This window comes from Gouania willdenowi, chromosome 4 (genome assembly GCF_900634775.1).
Source record: "Gouania willdenowi chromosome 4, fGouWil2.1, whole genome shotgun sequence".
NCBI classification, from domain to species: domain Eukaryota; kingdom Metazoa; phylum Chordata; class Actinopteri; order Blenniiformes; family Gobiesocidae; genus Gouania; species Gouania willdenowi.
This window is the reverse complement of record NC_041047.1, coordinates 30,968,294-30,991,240: the sequence shown is the minus strand read 5'-3', so window position 1 is coordinate 30,991,240 and position 22,947 is coordinate 30,968,294. Positions and strand designations below refer to the sequence as shown.

The 22,947-nt window shown below is 38.3% G+C and overlaps 1 protein-coding gene across 2 annotated transcripts in view; it reads right to left on the bottom strand.

Moving 5' to 3' along the window:
- Positions 1-833: 833 nt before the first annotated feature.
- Positions 834-22,947, bottom strand: part of reps2 (RALBP1 associated Eps domain containing 2) — a 42,705-nt gene continuing 20,591 nt past the window's right edge. For both annotated transcript variants that reach the window (XM_028444449.1, XM_028444450.1), the window contains 6 exons: positions 21,197-21,258; positions 21,055-21,123; positions 8,274-8,360; positions 7,891-8,024; positions 5,148-5,253; positions 834-1,366 (listed from right to left, as the gene is read on the bottom strand). In XM_028444449.1, the coding sequence (XP_028300250.1) occupies positions 1,298-1,366; positions 5,148-5,253; positions 7,891-8,024; positions 8,274-8,360; positions 21,055-21,123; positions 21,197-21,258 (527 nt within the window). In that variant the 3' untranslated portion in view covers positions 834-1,297. The remainder of the gene's footprint in view (positions 1,367-5,147; positions 5,254-7,890; positions 8,025-8,273; positions 8,361-21,054; positions 21,124-21,196; positions 21,259-22,947) is intronic.

Sequence of the window (22,947 nt, the reverse complement as noted above, 5' to 3'; positions counted from 1 at the left end):
GGTAACCTGCAGTAACAGTGATGAATGCAGGATTTGGAGCCGATGAGAGGAGAAACACCCCTAGTTGTTGATTCAATGATCCACTCCGATTATCAGCTGCTCTATTTTTATTCAGCCTTCATCATCATAAAGACAACAACACAAAAGTCTTCCTCGAAATGAAAGGTTGATACAATTATTCAAGGACTTCTCTGCATATCATGAACCCTATATTTACGCCTTGTTTGGCAAGTAGTGTGTGAATGGATGATGGTGTAAAGTGCTGAGGAACTACTAAATTAGTGGTTCTCAACCTTTTCAGCCCGCGACCCCAAAAAATAAAGATGCCAGAGAGCGGGGACCCCCACTGTACCTGAAGGTGGTTGAACACAGACATAAACATTGAAGAACAGTCATGTGGAGACAGGGTCATCTATAAGGGGGAATAAAGGGGAGATATTTTTGGGGACCCCTTCATGAAGTCAGTAAAATGATGGTCCATTGTCCGATGAATCTGTGATAACCACATTTATTTATTTACTGTATCTGAATAATATTCACTTTTTAAAGGAAGTTTATTATTATTTGTGCCATAGTATATAGTCATCTTAAATATGTAAATCCTTGTTTTAATCAGAAATAAAATGGGTTAAAAGTGACCAAAAATGATGGAAAAGGTGGTGAAAGGAGGTTTTAAAAACCACATAAATTGGTTAAAATTTGCAAATTTAGTGGCCAAAAAAAGTGGTAAAAAGGGTTCAAAAATGGTATAAAAAATTGTGAATGTGGTTAAATTGGCAGAAAATAAGCATGAAATATGGTGAAAAGAGGTTAAAAGTGTCAATAATGGTCAACATATGTGACATTAGGTGGGAAAAGTGATGGAAAGGGTTTATAAGTGCCGAAAATGTCTTGAAAGTGGAAAAATGTGCAGAAATGGCATTGAAATTTGATGGCAGGAATGGGAATAATGTCGCCAAAATGCATTAAAAGGAGCAAAACTACGGTGAGAAAAAGAGATGAAAATAGGTTAAAATATGGCAAGTTTGGTGGAGTTGCAGAAAAAGGGTAAAAATAAGCAAAAATGGGTTAAAATTGAAATTATTCTTAGTCTATGAAGGTATCTGGCGACTCCATCCAGTTTCTTATGAACCCAAATGGGGTCCCGACCCCAAGGTTGAGAACCTATACTAAATGATGATAAAATAAATAAAGTCTGTCCATTGGTAATCCTGATTCCTACATTCATTTTTAGTGAACAAACAGCAGCTGTGTCCCAGAGAGCAGCAGGTCAGCCCTGACCAGCGTTCCGGTTCAGTCATGTGGAAGCCAGAGGTCGCACCAGATCCAGCTGTGACTCCAAGGTGACCCTCTCCTGGTGAGCCACCTGTGGGAAACACAGAGGAACGTCACCCCATGATGGCTCTGAGAGGGAGAGGCTTTGCCTGGCATGGGGATGACATGGTTCACACTAAGGTTCCAACCCTGCTGCTGGTGCACACATGTCACAGTGCTCAATGTGTTGACAAATATTATGCACTATTCAATAATTTAGCCATCATGTAACTATTGTATTATAAAACAGCACTGAAGTACCAAACATGGGTTGCAAACAATCATTCATTCATTTGGACACAGATTAAGAATCTTGGGCTTGATAGATTCATGCAGTTCCACTTATTCACACTTAAAATTAACTTTTCTTTAGCACTTCCAGACAGAATAGATGATCTAAAGCAATATGCTCTATGGCAGGGATGAGCAACTATGTCACAGCGGGGGCCACAACCCTGTGATTGTATCTGATCCGAGGGCCAACATTATGTCAGCATTAACACAGGGGAAAAAAACGCTTTTACCTTTTTTTTTGTCTTCGTCTCTGGTTTTGTCAGTTTTTAGCCATTTTGTGTGTTTTTGGAGTCATTATGTGTGTTTTTGTTATTCTTTTGTGTTCTTGTTGTCATTTTGTGTATTTTTCTGTCATTTTTGTTTCTTTTTGGGGTCAATTTCTTTGTTGTAGTTTTCTGTATTTTGTGTAATTTTGTTAACAGTTTGTGCTTTATTGTGTTGTGTTTTTGTGTGTTTTTGTAGTCATTTTGTTTGTTTATGTGGTTGTTGGAGTTTTGTGCACTTTTTTTTTTTTTGCATTTTTTGTGTGTTTTTAGAGTTATTTTTTGTATTATTGTTGGTTTCATAATCCTTCCAATTTTTAGAATTACAATTATGGAGAATTTGCTTTGGGGGCCGCAAAAAATTCCACATGTGGCCCCCTGGCTACAAGTTGCCCGTGTCTGCTATACAGCATTAGACTCACTATATAAGACGCCTAAATGTTAAAAGTTAATATTTACCTCTCTCGCGTCACCACGTTGCTTAACCATTTAACATGACTTTAGGAATGCTTCCAGTAACACAAAGATCAAAATCATTACTGATTTATTAAAATGAACAGTCATCTGCACTAGGCTGGAGGTCAAATCTTAATTTGACAATAAAGAAAAGTGATAAACTCAGCACATTTCTTGAATCCTACCTGGATGAAACTCTGTGGGGTCATTCAGTGACCAACCCGACATAAAGTTAAGAGATAGAGTTACATTTTATGAAGATTGGTCGATTAGCCACCCAACATATGATTTTTTATATTTATTGATTTATTTTCACAAATGATGTAAGGGATTTTTGGATTTTTTTAAGTGATCCAGAATCAGTATATTGATCATGATCCCCTACAAAATTGAATGTAAACTTCCATGATGTGAGGTCCATCTTTGATAAAAACTTAATCTAAATCTGTAACGTTTTGACATAATCCTGCTAACAAGCAAACTAATAAACAAAAAGCGGTGAAAATATGATGTCCTTGGGGGAGGAAACAATGACGTGTAAGACAAGAAGAAAGTGTCTATTTGTACGGTTGCTGCACAGACAACCCCCGGTGCTATTGGTACGGTTACCGAAGTACACGTACGTAGAGGGTTAGGGTTAGGGTTGGGTTATAACCCAATATCGCAACAATTGTTAGGGTTAGGGTTAGACTTAAGGTTAGGTTTAGGATAAGGTTTAATCTAAGTCACGTGACCTAAACTAGCCAATGAGGGGCGCTGCGTACGGATAGAATGTTGTTTATATTGATACGGCAACCGTACGGATAGCCACTGCCAAACAAGAATCCCTTGCACAGGTGTTAAAGGTAGAAAAAGAGAGCAGGTTTGGGGTCAATAACAATTGTAATTGCATAATTGTTGTTTTTGTAATCGTATTAAAATTGTAATTGAGTTCAGGTAATTGAATTTGTAATTGTAATTGTCATAGAAATTTTATAAAAACTGTAATTTAAAGGCAAACCAGGGGCACCATGTTACAGTTCTATGACTTACATAAATGTAGTTAATTATTCAAATGTGTTTCATACCAAGTTTACCAGTTAGTTCTCTTGAGGATCATTTTACCATTTAAAAATAATATAAATAGAGCGCTATACTGACAGAAAACCGCCCACACCAGAATATTAAAATCTATATTTTAACTGATACGGAAACCTAACAAGGTAACCAAGATATGAAAAACAAATTAGATGATAGATAATATTTTTTGTGTATTTTACAGCTTATCAAAAGAGATGCTAACAGAAAGCTAACACAAGGAGAATGATTTGTTTCATGGAATTAACTATTAAAGGCTCAGTAATTATGATTAATTGTAATTAAAAACATAATGTAAAATAATAATTGCAATTGATAAAAAAAAAAGGTTATTCAACGTAATCATAAATGAGCTGTAATTGAACATGGATAATTGAAGACCCAATTGTAATTCAAAAAATGTAATTGACCCCAACCCTGCCATCCGAGTAGGATTAAAACAGGGATGAATAATCCTTTTAAAATCATTGTCCCAATTATTTGAGGATTTTCTCTGCTTTGTATGAATTAACAGCTCCTCAGGACAAGGACAGAAAATAAATCTGCATCAGTGAACAGTTATTATCACTCAGAGGATTTAGGGTTTAAACTAAAGTTTGGATCATTCATTTAATTAATGAGTGAGTGAATTAATTACACTATAAATGAGGATTTGTCATGTTAAATGTGAATACATCCTTTCCCTCTTCACTTGACAATATAAGAGAAAGGTGAAGATGGGGGAAATAATATGGCCATATGGCAGAACTGGGGACTGCTACAGTACAGTACAGTTACCCACATACAGTCTCCTCCACTGCTCTGTGTTATGCGTAAAAGCCAAACTACCAGTTTGAATTAATGGAAACTTCCAACATTTTCCTGAATTTTGTCTATTTAACTCCAGTAAATCTCCAGCCATTTACCTTTGCCTGCTCACACACCCTGTTGTAGTTGGATGCCTGAGAAGCCCAGGCTCCATTTAGAAAGAGACAGTTGTGAATGCCAAAGGCACTATGGCATTTCAACAAGGCTCAAGTCTATATAAAGATACATGTGCCTTTCTCTGCAGAATTCCACACATGCTTTGGTTTAGCTTTAATTCAGCCACTTTGTCAAGCATGTAAATACCTTCCAAGGTGCTGATGGGGCAGAAAACACTGAACACTTAAGTCCTGGTCAGCGTTATTGTTGTAAGTGGCACAATACAGGCCGAGAGTTAGCAGCCGCTTCTTTTAGTCTTTGGTCTCAGTTGCATTCAGGCCATATGAGCGTGAAGGTTTCACTCCTGGGTCGTTTTCTAGCAGAATGACAGGCATGCAGCATGTGCTCCAAATGCGTGTGTGTGTGTGTGACACAGGCAGAGCCCCAATGCAAACAGCCAAGTCTTTGCCATTAGTTCAGCTATGAGTGATGAAGCAGGGCAGCAAACGGTGGAGCTTGAAGCGTTTCACCCACTTGGAGCAGCAGGAACATTTGCTGTTGGTTTGCATACAAGAAGAATTCCTCCTCAGCCATTCAAACCACAGCAGCAGCAGGCTCCAGGGGATGCAGGCTAAACGCTAAATGTAGTTTATCTTGGACTGAACGCAAAGGTTATAAACTTCCTAGTGTACATCAAGTCTGAACCCTTTGGATGAAATGTTTGTTGCACGGTCAGCGATCCCATTTCACAGAGTCAGAGGAGAATATCAGAGGAGCTTAACAAACGCTCATATGCACTAACTTTGGTTTGCAGTGTTAGAAAACAGACACCAGACTAACCTTGAGTTGTTGTTGGAGCTCACTGTTCAGACGAGTCAGCACCGCGTTGGTTTCCTTGTTCTTACGGATGGCCATCTGGATCTCCCTCTTTTGCTTGGACAACAGCCTGGGAGAATAATGTCCAATTTTATCAGCTTTGAAATCAATTTAGACCATCAAAACATAGAATGTACACACATGCTTTTACATGCGCTCAGATATCAGTGTTTATAATAAGAAAAAAAAAATGGATTCCTCTCATAACACAATATCCCATGTAAAAAAGGTTAAAGGAATACCCTCTTAATGTGCCCTGGTTTGCACTTACACATATAAATGATATAGAAATGATAAAGTACGTGAGTATTTCAGTCCCTGCACGATCTTTACTTAAATTTCCCTGATTTTAAGAGTTTGGGGAAATTTCGTGGAATCATTTTAGGAAATTTTCTGGAAGATTTTGGAGAAATTGAGAGTTCCTTACACGATTTGAGATTAAAATGACTGCTGTCATGTGACATAAGAACTGGAAAACTGAGCTCTGCAAATATTGTCATTTTTAATTGAATTTTTGCATTTGGAGGGGCTGAGATATCTACAATAATAATTTAGTTTCAAGTTTTTTTTTTTTTTTACTTTCTCGAGCTGGCCGAATTCAACGTTTTAAAGGGGCAGTGTTATGAAAAATTCACTTTATAATGGTTTTCCTACAGTGATATACATTCCTTTAGCCTCATTCAGAGGGTCAAAGTTCAAAAAGTTCTGTTTCCTCCTTCCCTTGTTATTCCATATTTCGTAAAAAGTCAGCTCCAAACTGGCGACTTGGATTTTTCCCACCAAGTGACGTCACGTAGCGGAAACTCCTCCCCTTGACAATCCTGGCTCCTCCTACCCTATAAGAATGTGAGCTCCTCCCCCTCAAACTACTCACAGGTAAAACAAACACTACAGTTTAATATAGAATATACATTATACTTTATTGTCATATATGTAAGGCTACATAAACAAAATGTGTTCTCTGCATTTAACCCCTCCCTGAGGAGCAGTGGGCAGCCACGGTGTAGCACCTGGGGAGCAGTTACAATCAGTTCCATTTTTAGAAAGAGATGATCTGACATGCAGCAGTCAGACTATCAGATGTGCAATCTGGGGGGGGATATATGGGAGGGGGAGGAGGGGATGGAGCTTTGAGAAAGTCTTGCTAGCTGAAATCATGCTAGCGTTCCAACATTGCCAACTGCATCTTTAAGTGTTCCCACCAATCAAAGGAGCATTGTCACTTTAACCTCCATTTGAAAAAGAAAAAAGAGAAGATAAATACACACTTGACATAACTTGTGCACGTTTTTGACCTGCATATCTAAAGTTTTCAAAAACGTTTTCTGATACCTTGAAGCTCTGAAGCCTACTGGATTCACATCATTGTTATTTGCACATATTTTGGCACATTTTATGAAATCAAAATACAAGATTAAAAAAAGGATCAAAATATTACAGTTTTAAATAATCATGACCTTATTTTAATTTTCTCAGTGAATGTACATAAATTACCTCAAATACACCAAACAGGGGTTCATTTCATTAGATAATGACATTGTGAAGGCCTCATAGATCAATAAATCAATGATCATTTGCTGAAAAAAAGATATACAGTAAAAGGTTAAAATTGCCACTTGGAAGTTCGTTTTCATCCCCTCTGTATACTCAGAGGTTAAATAACATTGTAAGAAAAGTTTTGCGCATTGCATTGTGGGATGTGTGAGGTGTGTTGCATGACGGGGTGTAGTAGAAATGTTAAAGTGTTCAGACGTAGCTGACCATTTTCAAGGATTATATCACAAACTTTCCTGCAATGTTCTGTGCAAATATAATACCTATGATTTCCTTTTACCAATAGGTAGCGCTATGACTATGAATGACGATTGGGTTAAACCATAACTAATTTTATTGGCATACAAATGAAAGCTACTATAATTGATTAGCATCTACTGAGCTCTACAAACTCTTAATAACTTCCATAGGTGTAGCACATCATCCAAGTGAACAGGCTGCTAAGAGGAATACTACAATCTATAAAGATTCAACTTTATTGTCAAGATTGTTTTATAACAAAACCATATAAATGTGTATGTATATTTAAAATAAAAATATGAATGAGTGAAGTACTTTAACAGTGCAGTGTTGGATGCAAGACGTATCTCTCTATAAAAGCAAGGAATCTCTGTCTGTCTGTGTGTGTTGTATTAATGCCACTAAAGGGGGCGCTATTGAGTTATTGTGCCATTCACATGTGCAATTTCCCCAAAATATCAAATTTTACGCCTGTCCCACTATGCGTTCAAATTTTCATGAAATTTTCATGAAAATTTTAACCTGTTAAAGTTCAAAAAACGCGATTCACTTTTTTGTAATAATAATAATAAAAAAAATGACTTGCATTACTACAATAGGGTCCTAACTATGATGTGTCATAATTGTAATTAATTATGCGATAACAGTTATAATTGTCCCAAACGCTGGTAATTTCAACGTTTTACTTGCTTCCTGGCAAATAATCATTTAGTTATTGATCTATGAGGCCTACACTACGTCTTCATCTGGTAATAAAATAAAAATGTAGGTACATTAGAATGGATTGGATCAATTGTAATAGAAGAGTGACTAAGCATAAACTTTATACAGAATAAGTCACGAGGTATATGATACAATAGATCCCTGACATTATGATGTGATATTTGGGGTAACAGATGAAGGTTTGACGGACCTCTGAGTGAGCTTGTTGGGAGGAGGAAACTGCACAGCAGCTGGAGGCACAGCGTCTGGATTGGGAGTCTCTGGGTGGTATTTTCTGCGGGCTGGTTTCTGTGGTGCCTGACTGTGGGAACCAGCAGGAGCCTCCTAGAAAAGAACATGAAACATCTTAAAACTAGCATGAAATTTCTACACAGTTTTTTATTGTGACAAAAATAAATAGTTTTTGTTCTGCATTTTTCCTAAATACAACAAGGAAGAGTATTACAGAAAGTGAGATGCACCACAACAATTATCTCTCTAAGAATAAATTAATATACCACAGTTGCATTCATGGTTTTGCAACAAATACATATTTTCTGACAGCAGTGACCACAAAAAGAGCAAGGCTCAGACCTGTTTGTAGGGATTTGTCAAGTCTTCAGTACTTGGTCCAAATCTGGAGCAAAGTCTTTGTTCATCGGGTTTCTCTGGACTCTCCTCCTGCAACATAAAGTCAAAGTCATGAGCAGCCTTTACCTCAGACAGATCTCACTGACTTTTTCACTGTGGAGAGTTAATAATGAAGCAAAGGCTATTGGAATATCAAAAATCAAAGCGATGCAGTCGGTGGTCAGGGATTGTCATGAACGAGAAACCTGCGTTAATACCACTTCCTTGCTGCCCTCCACTAATGTTCTCTCATCAAATTACTTTTTAAAGCACATGTCCAACTCCAGGCCCGGGGCCATATCCGGCCCTATAGAGCAGTGATTCTCAACTGGTGGGTTGAGACCCAAAAGTGGGTCGCGGACCTGTACCATGTCGGCTATAAACTGAATAAATAAAAATAAATAAATCATGCAATTTTCCTCCAAATGTTCTACAAAATTTGGCCGAATTAAGTAGAAATTGGTCACAAACTTAAGGAAATGAAAATGTAGATTGTGCAGATACTGATATATGTCACTTAGTGCTTTGATATTGTTGGTACCTTACATACTTTACATGTCATTTATACCTGGAAGTGCAAACTAGTGTTAAAATGACTTGTTTTGCTGACCTAAAGGCCCAATCTGTGGCCCACCTTAGATCAAACTGCTCCGTATTTGGCCCATGAACTAAAATTAGTTTGACACCCTTGGTTTAAAGGGGCAGCATTATGAGAAAAATGACTTTATAATGATTTTGCTACAGTGATAAACATTCCTTTAGCCTCATTCAGAGGGCCAAAGTTGAAGAAGTTCTGTTTTCTCCCTCCCTTGCTATTCCACATTTTGTAAAAAGTCAGCTCCAAACGGGCGAGTTGGATTTTTCCCCCAATATTACATCATAAGGTGGAAACTCCTCCATCTGACAATCCTGGCTCCTCCTACCCTATAAGAATGTGAGCACCTCCCTCTCAAACTACCTCATACGTAAAACAAACACTGCGGTTTAATATAGAATATACATTATACTTTATTGTCATATATGTAAAGCTACATACACAAAATTTGTTTTCGGCAACCCCTCCCTGAGGAGCAGTGAGCAGCAACAGTGTAGAACCCAGGAAGCAGTTAGGGTTAATATAAGGGACTGATCAACATCCCACAGTTATGGACCAGGTGAGCATCCCTAGTCCCTTTATCCACAGATAATATCTTCACGTTCGGAATATAGATTATCCAGTATATAGATAACCCGAAGTGCAGAGTGAGCACTCACAATCAGTTCCATTTTTAGTAGCTGTTATACTGTCTCATATTGCCTTTGAGTTTGTGAGCCAATGCGATGCAGCGGTTGGACAAAACAATGGACTATTGTCTTATATGGATTATTCCTGTAGTCAGAATATGTGAGGATGGCAAGAAAGTGACGTAGCAGCTCAGGTGAGTGTTTGAAACAGCTGACAGACACCGCTGCTGATGTGACAAACACACACCGTGGAGCAGCGTTTGTCAAACTCACAATCACAATAGGCACTTAAATAGCCATGTGTTTTGCTGTAATGTGCAGTTTTTTGGCTGAAAACAATAACAAGAGTGTATGTGCATATGCATGAAGGCCTCAAAAACAGCCTGTTTTTAGAAGCGTCAATAAAGTGACTTCTCAGAGGCCTAAAACTCCAGAAATCAGGCGAGTTTGGGAAAATGAACCTCAAATACTACAGTATGTTGTTGGGGTTCTTAGAACAAATGGAGAGAAGTGAAAAATACCATAATATTGGACCTTTAAAGCATTGCAGAGAAAGTCAAGACAAGCCTCACACAATAAGGTCCTTATATTTCCTTACCAGTACTGAAGCGTAGTTGTTCTAAAAGTGGGCTGTGTTTTTTTTTTCTAAGGCAGCACGGCGTCTCCCATCTGTTAATGTTGGATTAAGAGAATTTGATCCACTGATTTCTATGGACTGTCGTCTCCGTTGTGGTGGCAGAAACGTCTGAGCCCTCCTGATGAATTGAGCAGGCCATTGCTGTAAATTGCACCCAATAACCTCACAAGTGCATTCAGCTCCAATGAATGCAAAGGACTCCGTTCTTCTCCACGCCGCTGGTTGTGAAACACAACCGCAGAGTGGAAACAGTTTAAAGACGGAGTATTCCGTCAGTGGTAATAAACCACAGGATCCCCATGAGCAGCGCGTGTGGTCACGTCAGCCGAGGGTCACGGCGTTTCAACGTAAAGGCTGGTGTAACAGTAGAGCAGGATCACTGTCGGGTAGGGAATCTAGTCTGTACAAATCTTGGAAATAATTCAGTTGTTCCAGTAACACGTATAAAACAGTTGAAAATGATCTGTTCTTCCCCTTATAGAATTTTTGTCTGGTGTTTGCAGGGTAAAAACAAAATGTGCCCGAGGCCTTCTGAGTCAACAGCATAGGCATGTCGCTAAAATCAACTTATTAAATGAAAACAATATTTCTGATCAACCAGGAACTGATCGTTCAGTAACAAATTCTGGGAGCTAAATAATAAATTCTTCCTTTCGTACACAAAAGCGGTCCAAATGAAAACAGACAAAAACATAAAACACAGCAAAGACAGACAGAAATCCCCAATAAAAAACAAACAAACAAGTTCAATAGTTTAATAACTTCAATAGTCATTTGATGCAAATCAAATCATACCTGTCAAGTCTCCCGTTTCGGCCAGAAAACTGACATATTTTACCCCTCTTTCGCACCATCCTCCTGTATTAGTATTATCTCATAAATATCCCGTAATATAATATAACAGCAGGAATAAACCCGGAAACAACTCAGAAGATAGATAGATCAAAAAACAACGAATTCGTGTAATTACCTTGGGAAATGGGACATAGAGTTTACCTTCCTAGAGAGGTTTAGGATGGGACACAGTTCTGTAAGATTAATAACTAATTTTAGCGTCTCCAACAGCAAAAGGAACGAAGCAAGTCAGCATGAAAAATCAGACAAGCACAAGCGCCACAAATATACACTCCTTCCCAAAAACTGTGTAAAGGATGTAAAGTCTGTTTAATAAGTCATTAGTGAATGCCAGAGAACTACATCAGTGAGCATGAGAAATTATAAGAAAATATGTAATTAAAATGTACTTCATTTACCCTTTTATGTTTTCATTTAGGCTGTAATTATAATGTAGGAATTGGGGCTGGGCGATATATCGAGATTCAAGATATATCGAGTTTTCTATTTTGGCGATATAGAAAACAACAATATTGCATATATTGATCAGTATATATATTATAGCTTATTTTGTATCAAAAACTCATCTTAGGAGTCGCTGCTTTTACTTCTCAGAACAACATGTAAAGCTCAGTTAGATGTATTTCTGAGTGCGTCCTAACCCAGACCAACAAGTCACACAACAGAACTCACTCACACGTGCTGTCCCTTACAGGAGAAAAACCCAAAAGTGGCACATATTGTGCAGCTGTTTGCTAATAAATGTGCCTGTGTGATATTTTGCATCAGTAAATTTGATTCAGAATTGTCTTTCTGGTCAGACTTCATTTGAAAAAAAATGATTGAAATATAGATATTAATGTTGTATACTGCCATTTTGAGAAAGAATATCGAGAAATGAGTTTTAGTCCATATTGCCCAGCCCTAGTAGGAATGTCCACAGCATTTCAATGTCAACAAAGGTCGACCTACCAGATTCTAATCACATAATTGTATTTAGTAAGGGGTTGACAAGTGGCTATTTTAGAATTTTTGTACACCTGTCTTAAAATATAAGGGATACCGGAGCTTGGTGGGGGTAGTGGGACGGCTCGTAGCGGGCACCAGAAAATTTCTCATATTTTCAAATCGAAAACTTGACAGGTATGGTCCCAATGTCACTTTTTCACTTCCAATATAATATTGGTATTGCAGCCTTGAGTATTGGCTGATACCGATATCAATGCGATACTATATCAACACTTATGTGTTTGTGGAGCAAATATCTCCCCGACACGATATGAGTTCAACCTGAAACTTAGTCAACGGCTTCCAAATACCCCGAGTGTGTACATCTGTTATTTTGGAGTAATTTGGTGTTGCAAAACGTTCATTTCAAGATTACAGCACTCTCGGTAATGTCCACGGAGTCCACTTCCTCCTCCCTCTCCATCTCTGTGCCATGCTATCGTTAGCGTCTCAAACACGAGGCTCTCTGAACAGATATTTTACCGACAAGTTTCCCATTGTTTAAACCATATAACTGTCCGTGTAATTGCTCACTAATGCGCCGTTACACTAGAGTCAGTATTGAACTCAACCAGTTCAACACTCCATATGGAAAAGTGCAGATTCTCTGTGGTGCCACGCTTGGAAGTTAAGCTCTTATCACTCGTTTCGAAGGTAAACAATGACTTTTGTTTTCAAAAAAAGACAGCCGAATTGTAGATTATACTTTAATTTACTTACTCACTCCTGGAGTTTAGAGCTTTACATTTTGTTTTGCGCAGTTTTGTTACTTTTCTGATTGGCGCTACAATGGTTATGGAGTTTGGTCATCAGCGTCTCAAACATTTCACAGGAACACACACACACACACACACACAAAACTGGGAATATTCTCAAATTAAATAAAATTAATAAATAACCCTGTGACCCTGGAAAGGAAGATAAAAATAAAATACAAATTATAAGAAAATGACTTCAATAAATCCATAAAAAACAATGTATATGATATAGGATATTTTATATGCAGGCCAATGTAATCAGATACTCGTTTATTTTGGTGATATTGGACCAATATCATTATCAATATCGGATCAGGACAACCTTAGTAAATAGTATTTTTTTATCAAAATTATAAATGGTTTCATTGCAATTCACATCGTCCTAAATCATTTTGATTGTAAGACGAGAAAGCACAGCGGAGTTTAACCCTAAAATGACATTCCATCCATCCATAGACTACAGCCCTGAGAAACCGACACATGCTCAGTAAGAAGACGTCAACTCTGACCTAAAGTGTTCTGTGCCTGCGTGGGTGCAAACACAACATCCCATAGAGTCAAAGAAAGGCCAGTGAGTGAGACAAGACACAAAACAAGCAAAAATCTTCATGACGCTAAGTAAATACAAACAACTTTCAGAGACTGGAGCAGAGAAAACAAACATTTGCTATCTGTGCATCCAGATTTCTTCATTTAATTGAAACTTAAGACAGCACTGAGAAAATGATTTCCACATAAAAAGCAGAACTTTAGTTCAGTAACTTCTTTCTATGCTGATGCACTCTGATCTAAACTCCAAGCCATGGAAGGATACTTCCTAATATGGTGTGGGCGCATGCTTCCCAGTTTAGACTCCCCAATGGGAGAAAAAAAGGAAATGTAGAAGGTTTCTCATCCACCGTGGTACAAAAAAAGACACAAGGGGAAAAATAGGAGTTAATTTGGATAATGAAAAGTTTAAAAGGGTTCAACTGTGTGTGACTGTAATCGTATTTGTGAATACGGCCCACGGGTGTATGAATATATGTTTTAATTTTGTATTTCATTTTGGTTATTTTATTCAATATTTCCATAGATTTTTTTGGGACCTTTGTCTATATATAATTTGTCCTCATATCTAAGATGAATTGTGCATTTTGTCTCCTAATTTTATGTTCCTTACGACCACACGATTGCAGATCAGGAGCTGGTCGTGAGGTGTTCATCGCTTCTCGTGACTCCATGTATACTACACGATGCACGACACACGATTTAACTGAGACTCGCACGATCCCACAAAATAGACGCACGAGTCGATAATCGGCTCAAAATAGGCCAAAAATCTCAGTGTATGCCCGCCTTTAGAAACATAAATATATGTTTTTGGGAGGGAACTGAAGTATCGGGGGGAAAAAAACAATGCTGACATGGGGAGAACATGCAAACTCCTTAAAGACATCCATCCGAGAGCAAACCAACCTTCTTGTAGTGAGGTCAGACCCAGAATAAGTATGAAAATATGTTAAAGCCAAATAAAAGCAACTTTTTTCCCCCCATTCATTTTCCCATCCACTTCATGGCTGTCACCAGCCAATCACGAGCCAGTAGAGGGAAGTGCTCCCCCCTGATTGGTGGATGACGTCTCAGGTACTCCTGATGAAGTCTCAGGTAGTGTTAATGAAGCCTATAATTACTGGTGTTTGATATTTTTTTTCCTTTCCAAAAATATTGCACTGTATCATTATCGCCAACACCATTATCATCTATCGTATCGTTAACTCAGTGTTTGTCCCACCCCTAATTATTAATATGCACTTTATTATTTATTATATTGTATTTATTATTAACATGTATCAATTTTTTATATGTAATATATATAATAATAGAATTTATATGTCATATCATGTGGTATTGCTAAATTTTCCCATGACTACAATAACTTGTTTATCGTCAGGCTGGTCGACACATGCAAAAACATTGCATGTTGTAACAGGACACAAGCACACACTGAGGCTGGGGATTTGCAACATATCATTTCAGTCATAAATAATCCTGCAATGCATTGGTTTGCCTTCGTTTAGACACTGCTGTCATAAGTGCTCACACTCACCTTCCACTCAGAAATCAACATGAATCCAAAAAAAGTATGATTTTATGAAATTGTTACATTTATGCAAGATATAGGCCTATGTTGTAGGCATACACATGTACAACCTCACAAAGCATTCCTAGGTCATCTATATATGTTGAATGCAACATAATGGGGCTAAAAATGTCTCTTTTATATATTTTTCTTGAATGACAGAGTGCTCTGGAGGGGGTTGGTGCTTGTAAGTGCAGTTCTTGTGCCCTCCGCAGTTTTCTTAATGCCCCCCCCCCCATTTAATAGTGGCTGGCACTGACTGATTGCATTGGTTACATGCAGTGTTGGGTACATTACTTTGAAAAAGTAATTTGTTACAAATATAACAGTTACATTACTCAGTTACTGCCTGAAGAAAGTAACTCTTTACATTACTTTTGGATTACTTCCTTTTATCACAAAAAAGAATCAAATATATATGTTTTATTAAAGCCATTTAAATAAAGGCCAACTACAAAGAAGTTGTTTAAAACTGTCTCAAATGAGAAAATTAAACTAAGGCAATTTAGTCTACAAAACATTTTTTATTTATTTCAAGTTAGGCAATAAAACAAACAAAAAGGTTGTTAAAAAAAACAAGGAAATACATTCAGTGCAAATTAAGTCTGTAAAATAAATGTAAAATCAATAATCAAGGGCATTTTTCTGCCTCAAGGAATCAGCCCCAACCCCCACCTTGAGGCACCCCACCAGAACCGGGCCAGAACCACCGAGGGTAAGCCCCAGGGCAAGGCCCCCCGAAAGATCATGGCCCCCCACCCCCAACCCTCAGACTAGCTGCCATCCAGCAGGGCTGCACAGCCCCAGATGGCGCAAAGAACAGCGACACAGGTCCCGCCCCCCACCAGACAGAATGAGTGCCAATGCAACACCCCCCACCAGTGCGCAACTGACTGATAGCCACCCCCACGAGCAAGAGACACACAAACGCACGCAACCGAAGTGCAGCATCCCACTCACCCATCAGCCTGCAGACAGCAAGACAGACCTATCAGGTGACCGACAGCACCCCAATAACGACCAACAGCGGGCACCATCCACTTTTTCACAAAGCTTTTCCATAAGTTAAAAATGTTGAAATCCAAAGCTGTGAAGAAGAGATCAATCACTACTCTGGAGATAAAGCAGCAGATACCAGAGCAGGAGGTTGATGCGCACCTTGAGGGAGAGGCTGAAGACAGAGGATTCACTCAGGACAGGATGTCCATCTTACCCTCATCTTCAGACGCATCAGTTTGGTGGTAGTAGGAAGACCATAAATCCAAAGACCTATTTAAAAAAGGAATCCTCTTGTCATCACCCTGATGCCATAAAAATAACATTCGACCACACTTTAACTTTCCTGAGCAGCAGCGAGGAGTTCAAAAGCAGGTACAAAGAAGAGAGAATTCTCAGTGAAGGTGGATTTGGACGTGTTTACGCTGGAGAACGTCGATCCGATTCTAAACCTGTGGCCATAAAACACATCCCGAAGAAGTTTGTGCAAGTAAACTGTCAGGGTATCGTTTACGATGAGATCTTGGATGTGGTCCTCATGGATCAGGCGGCCAGTCATCTCTGCGGCGGAAGTTTTGAAAACCGTGCCGTGATTGGCCTCATGGACACCTTTGAACTGGAGAAAGAGGTACTGATCGTCATGGAACGACAGCTGGAGTCAGTGGACATGTTTGATTTCTTAAAAGTCAAACTTATACCAGAGGGCCAGGCCAAGGTTGTCTTCAAACAGATCGTCAACACCACCTTGCTGATGCACAGAAATGGCGTCTTCCACCGGGACTTGAAGATGGCTAATATCCTGGTTCATCGGAACCAAGGAACTTCTGAGGTCTGACTCATTGACTTCGGCTGTGGGAATTTTCTACAACAAGAGCCCTTCAGGTCCTTCACTGGAACTCGAGAATTTGCACCGCCAGAATTTTTTTGTGCAGAAACTTACAAGATGGAGCCGACCACCGTGTGGCAAATCAGAGCCTTGCTGTATATCGTCTGTTCCATGGTCAATTTCATTACAAAGGAGTTCATGAAAACAAAATACAAGGTACTGGAAAATGTATCACAGGAGTGCAACGACTTTTTGGGCCAGTGTCTGGTCCTGAATCCAGAACCCAAGTGGATCTACTCATCCATCCCTGGCTGGAGTGAAATGGCCCCCACGAACCCCAAAGTCCCCCACCCATACTCTCATCTTATCACCAAATCCCACCTTCATTTTTGAATGGGTGACTGTGGATCAGCTCGTCCAATAACTAAAGGGTTGGCAGTTTGAATCCCATTCTCTCCCAGTCTTTGATATCTACCCACATTGCCTCGTATGATGCGTAAGGATGTTGGTGGGAGGGGCAGTAGGACCCAGCCCCACATTAAATCACTTACCCCCAATTTCCACTGGATGCGGCTCCGCTGCGGAACGTCACCGCCGCGTCACCGGAGCTGATAGGTTTCCATTTTAGTCTATGTGATAATTTCCACCGGGTTCCCTGCGGTGCGTGTCTGCTCCTTCCCAGATGCGGTAGTCCGGTGCCCTGCACCAGATAAACGCAGGGCTTCTATTTCTGGCGGACACCGGAGCACGACGCATCAATTAGCACAGAGCAAATGAAGCTAAACAGGAAATTAAGCACGTACTCCGCAATAAAATACCGGGTTACTTTTCAAAATAAAACAGTTAGTTCATGTTTTTCTGGTGCAGTTTTATCTCTTCTCTGTTGGCTGTTGCTAAAAAATGTGTCTATGACAAATCCAGAGTCCAACCTTCTTGTTCTCCTTCGTTAGGAACACTGACCTGTTTGTCTGTTTATTGTTGCGTTTATAACACATACATTTAACTGCGTTCTTGCGCAATTATATAAATATCGTGAGAACTGATCTGTCTCGTGACGTCACAGTCGTTCAACCGGAGCACACTCCAAATGCAACCGGTGTGAATTACCGGACGGTGGACAGCAGTGAAATACCGGATCGGTGCTGTGTGCGGAGATGTATCCAGTGGAAACCCCGGTTACTGACTGTCTTTTCTCTGTTTAATAAAGTTTAATAAACCTGTATTCTATATATAAACTTTTGTTTCATTAGCATTCTGTCAATCTATTTCATAAATAATAAATGAAAAATAAAAGTAGATCAATGTTACGTGTGCTACAACTTAAATGTGTGCACAGCACACTGCTTTTATGCTATTTATAAATATATAAATATTTATCAATTTCCAATCACATCATGCATATCCTATGACTTGGTTTGCTTCATAAACTAGCCAGTGGTCACCAACCTTTCTGAAATTGTGAGCTACTTCATACATACTGTATAGTCCGAAGGGCTACAAGTTTAAATACTAAATGTTCACAGTTTCACGTTAATTAGCGGTAATCTAAAAAGGTATTAATGTTTAAGTTCCAACGTGCAACTCTTGATTTCTCTTAATTTATGCAATTGTTTCATTTTCATTACATTTCGTAGAAAAAGATAATCTTCCTATTTTACGAGCTATGAACAAACAAATTTTAACTAATTGCATAACATTTGTAAAATGTAACAATTACAGTATATCATATTTATGAAAATATACCTTGTGTTTTTAAAAATAGATTATATATATCATATTATACATAACATACCACTCACCATAAACCAAATCTGCAACACTTAAAACATTTGTCACAATGTTTCAGTGAAAATAAAGATTTAAAAATGGTAATGTAATACTAAAACTTCATCACGTGCAGCAGTATTTAATTTTACTTAGTACTAACTGCATCTCTCATATGTATTTATCTTTGCGATTTTGAATCCTGGAAAGTAAATCAGATTTTAGAAGGAGCTCATTGGTGACAAGAGCTCCAGAGGGCACCTCACATGGTCCATGAGGGCTACCTGGGGCCCGCGGGCACCGTGTTGGTGACCCCTGGACTACCCAGTGGGTTCAAAACATTTTTTTCTTCTTCAGATGCACTGAGGAATTTTGACGATGTCATAGATGACTTTGCTGGCATGGAAAACCAGGAAAATAAACTTCTAAAGCTGGACTGAATGACGAATGGTTTGTTTTTAGCTTGTGTTGGTTAATGCTGCTTTATAAAGCACCACCAGAAAAATTACACTATTTTTGCTAAATAGTTTCTCTGTGCAATATCTTAGAAAAGAATAATAAACACTGAAGAATGAAAGAAGAAAAAGAAAAAAATACATCATTAAGTAAGACCTTTGATTAAATAAAGATTAAATACAAGTGCACACATTAAAGGTAGGGTAGGTGATTTTCAAAAGCTAGCATGATTTTAAATGTAGCTTCCCTGACGGCGCCGCCTTTAACCCCCTCCCCCCTCCCCTCTGTGCTCTGTCTCACTCACATGCATGCGCACAGCTGCTGCAGTAGAGGACCCCAGCTCATCGCTTGTATTATGTAGAAACTTCGTTGTCTCATGTCTCATTCAGCAGTAAGTAAACTCTGCTTTAACACTGTCAGTGGTGACACTCTTTCAGTATGAGCTTGTACATGCAAGGGATCGAGAACGAGCAGGGAGACAGGGAGACGTGATTGGTTTAAAAACGATTTGTTTTTTTTACTTTGGCCGAAGATATTACAGATTTACAGCTGCTACAGATGATTTTCTTCGTTCCTTTTTCAAAGCACATAAGATTTCTGTCAGGACATAAAGACAATTTCAATCAAAACCTTAAAAAGTGTATCTGGAGAAAATCACCAACCCTGGATTTAAGGTAGAAAAAATAAAATAAGATAAAAATAACTAGAATATTTGCATTTCTTGAAGACAATGCGAGTGAGGATGCTGGCCTACATCGCACTGCATTAGCTTTATGTTAGCATTAGCATAGCATTCCATTAACCTAGCATTAGCACTAACCAAACATTAACATCAGCCTAGCATTAGCACGAACCGAGCATTAGCATAAGCTTAGCATTAGCATAAACCTAGCATTAGCATTTGCCTGGCAATAGCATTAGCTAAGCATTAAAATAGAAATAGCTGAATATTAGAAATAAGTTTGAAATGGGCTAAAATTAGTTGAAAAAAGTTGAAAATGGTTGAAGGAACTAGCTCCTAGTTTCCCAAAATGGTGTACGCAAATTGACTTAGGGGGTACGTGAAAAAAAAAATTAAAATTAAAACAGCATGACATCATATAAAACTAGAATATAAATAGAGCAGCAGTAAGGAGCCTCCATGCATCGCTACACATTACACATTGCACTCCATAAGACTGGACTCTAGTGGTGACAGAAAAGCAATCTATGTATGTATCTACCTGTAATGCAAGTACAAGTATGAAAAACAAGTGTTTATCAAATTGTCAAATTCTGATTCTGTTAAGTTGTTACATTCTTTTAAAAACGTTACCACATACATCAATAAAAGTGCCCAGTATGTTTTATGAGAATAAAGTGCAATCAACTTCCAAACTAAAATGCAGTGAGGAGTGAGGTAGTTTAACAAGGTCTGATGTGCTTCACTGACACCTAGTGACCGGGAGTTTACATGTTATATGTTTAAGCAATTAAATGTTTTTTTTTTCCTTAAAAGACAAGATTAAAAAAATCAATTTGTAATTTTGTTAGATTGGTACATTAATTGCACAGTGAAATATTGCAACATGTCGCCAAATCGATTTTTTCTTACACCCTTACAGATGACTTTTTTTAAAATTATTATATATTATTCCTCAACAGGATAGGTACAATTCAAAGACAAATTTCACTGTAGGGTTACATTGTATATGACGTTACATTGTGTTTTTCTGAGTTTGCAGGAATAGCTTCAGGTTTAATGTCTAAAGCGGTACAGGACTGTGAGTTTGGAAACCACTGCTCTAGCTGAACATGTTCAGGGTTGAATGGTCAAAATCAGTTGAAGAATGGCTGGGGATGAAGGGCTTAAAAGTTGAAAAAGCTGACATTTCCAATAGAAATTAATGGGAAAGAAAAAAATGTAATAGGTCAAAAGGTATGATAAAAGCACAAGCATAAATCTTGTGAACTTTCTGATTGTCAAAATCAGACAATAGGAGGAGTTAGCAATGAGGGAAGGAAAAAATAACAATAGTGAGGATGCCTCCTGTATCCTCACTAATAATAATACAAATATACAAATAAAATGCAGATATATACAATAATCAAAAATGCTGAAGCAGAAAAATGGGACAAACCTCCTCTCTGAAGTGGGTGAAGTCTGCAAAGTTGGGCTGCTGAACTTTAATCTGCTGCGTTTGAGACACCTGACAAGACAAGAGCAAGAGACTGATTCCCCAAAATAATAATAAAAAATAAAGACATGGCAGAAAGCTTTACCTGTGAGGTAGACGGCCTTGGGGGGAGGGCTGGAGGATGCAGCAACCATCCACTCTTTAGCCCTGAAAACCAATGAGTTACCATGTCATACAATGTGATAAAGATGGAGTTATATCAGTGCTTTAGGGAGTATTTGTGCTCTGTAGCTCATGTTGGGTTTTGTTTATCATCTTTGTTGTATTCTGTTGTCAGATACAATGAGACTGTGCAGCACAGAACAAATGAAAAAAATATTCTTCATCTGATGGCATTGAGAAAGCTTTGATGTTAGCTTCAGTTCAAGTTACTGTACTTTTATACAAAGAGCTTGACCTGCACTGTGTGTCTGCACAGAGAACCGCCCGTCCCCTGTTCTGCTTTTGTCCTCCTCTGAAAGTCCTTCATAAAGAAGCACAATACCTCAGCTAGGAAATAGCCTGTGGCTGTTTGAGTTCAACCTACAGTTACAACGGTGCCTACAACGGTAATTTAAAGCTATTCCTGAGAAAAACATTTTTGTTTAAGTCTTAAGTATTTATTTTTAGACTTAATTCTGTATTTGTAAGGAAGTCGACAAAAATATTCTGCGACTAAATAATAATAATAATAATAACTAATTTTTCAAAATGCTGTTCAAACCACATCATGTCCCTCCCTTTAACTCTGCTCTGTCACTAAAAACAAAAATATTAGTACTATTAGTTGACAAAATGACAATTAATTCAGTCCAAAAATTAGTTGCTGCCGATATTTTTATATTCAATCACAGTCACGGAAAATGTTAAAGGGTACTCGTCATAAAATGTATTTAACAAAAGATTTATTTAATGTATCACCAATATACAAAATATGTGCACTTATTTATATATAAAAAAAACACATTAAAAGGACATTTCAGATTGTAGGACCAACATCCATTGGTCAACAGTGTATGAACAATGGCGGACTGTAAAGCCAATGGTTGCTATAACAACAAGAGACAATCCCCACAGAAATATTTATTTTGCATATCTAAGCCAATTAACAACACTAAGTCAGAGTTATCTAGATGTGGGATCCATAATATCAGTACAGGATACACTATTAAAATGTTCCTCTGGCATAAACTCTCCATAGTTTAGCCAGAAGGTATAAAATCATTCTGAAAAGTCCTTTTTTTTTTTTAAAAAAAAAAAGGTGCACATATTTTCTTTATTGGTAATACATTAAACACATTTTTTGTTATATACATTTTCACTACAGGTACCCTTTAAAGCAGAACTAAGTCACTTTTTCACCTTAATAAATCCTTCTCGTAGTCCCTGTGATGGTAATACAAGTGTTTATGGGGTGATTTCTAATCTCCCTCTGCTGTCTCTGGCCAGAAAACCGTACTTGCAACTTTCCTGCCTCCAACCCGGTGGCAAGACGTACTGCTTTACAGCAGCCCAATACAAACTAATGCTAGATTATGACCAACCCCATGACGGCACACGGTTGTCTACAAACTCACTTTTCTTAAACTTATATCGTGGCAGAGCCAGCAAAACAAAGGCAGAGAAGACCTTTGTCCGAGGAACAGAGCAACTCCACGCAGTGACAGCTCAGCAGCAACACACACAGCAATCACACACACTATTGTCATGGCAAAAGGCATGCACACACACTCATAACCCAGCGCTCCATCAGGCAGCACACACACAAATATCTATCTATCTATCTATCTATCTATCTATCTATCTATCCATCCATCTATCCATTTTCAGAGCAGCTTTGTCAGCTCACAAACAAAC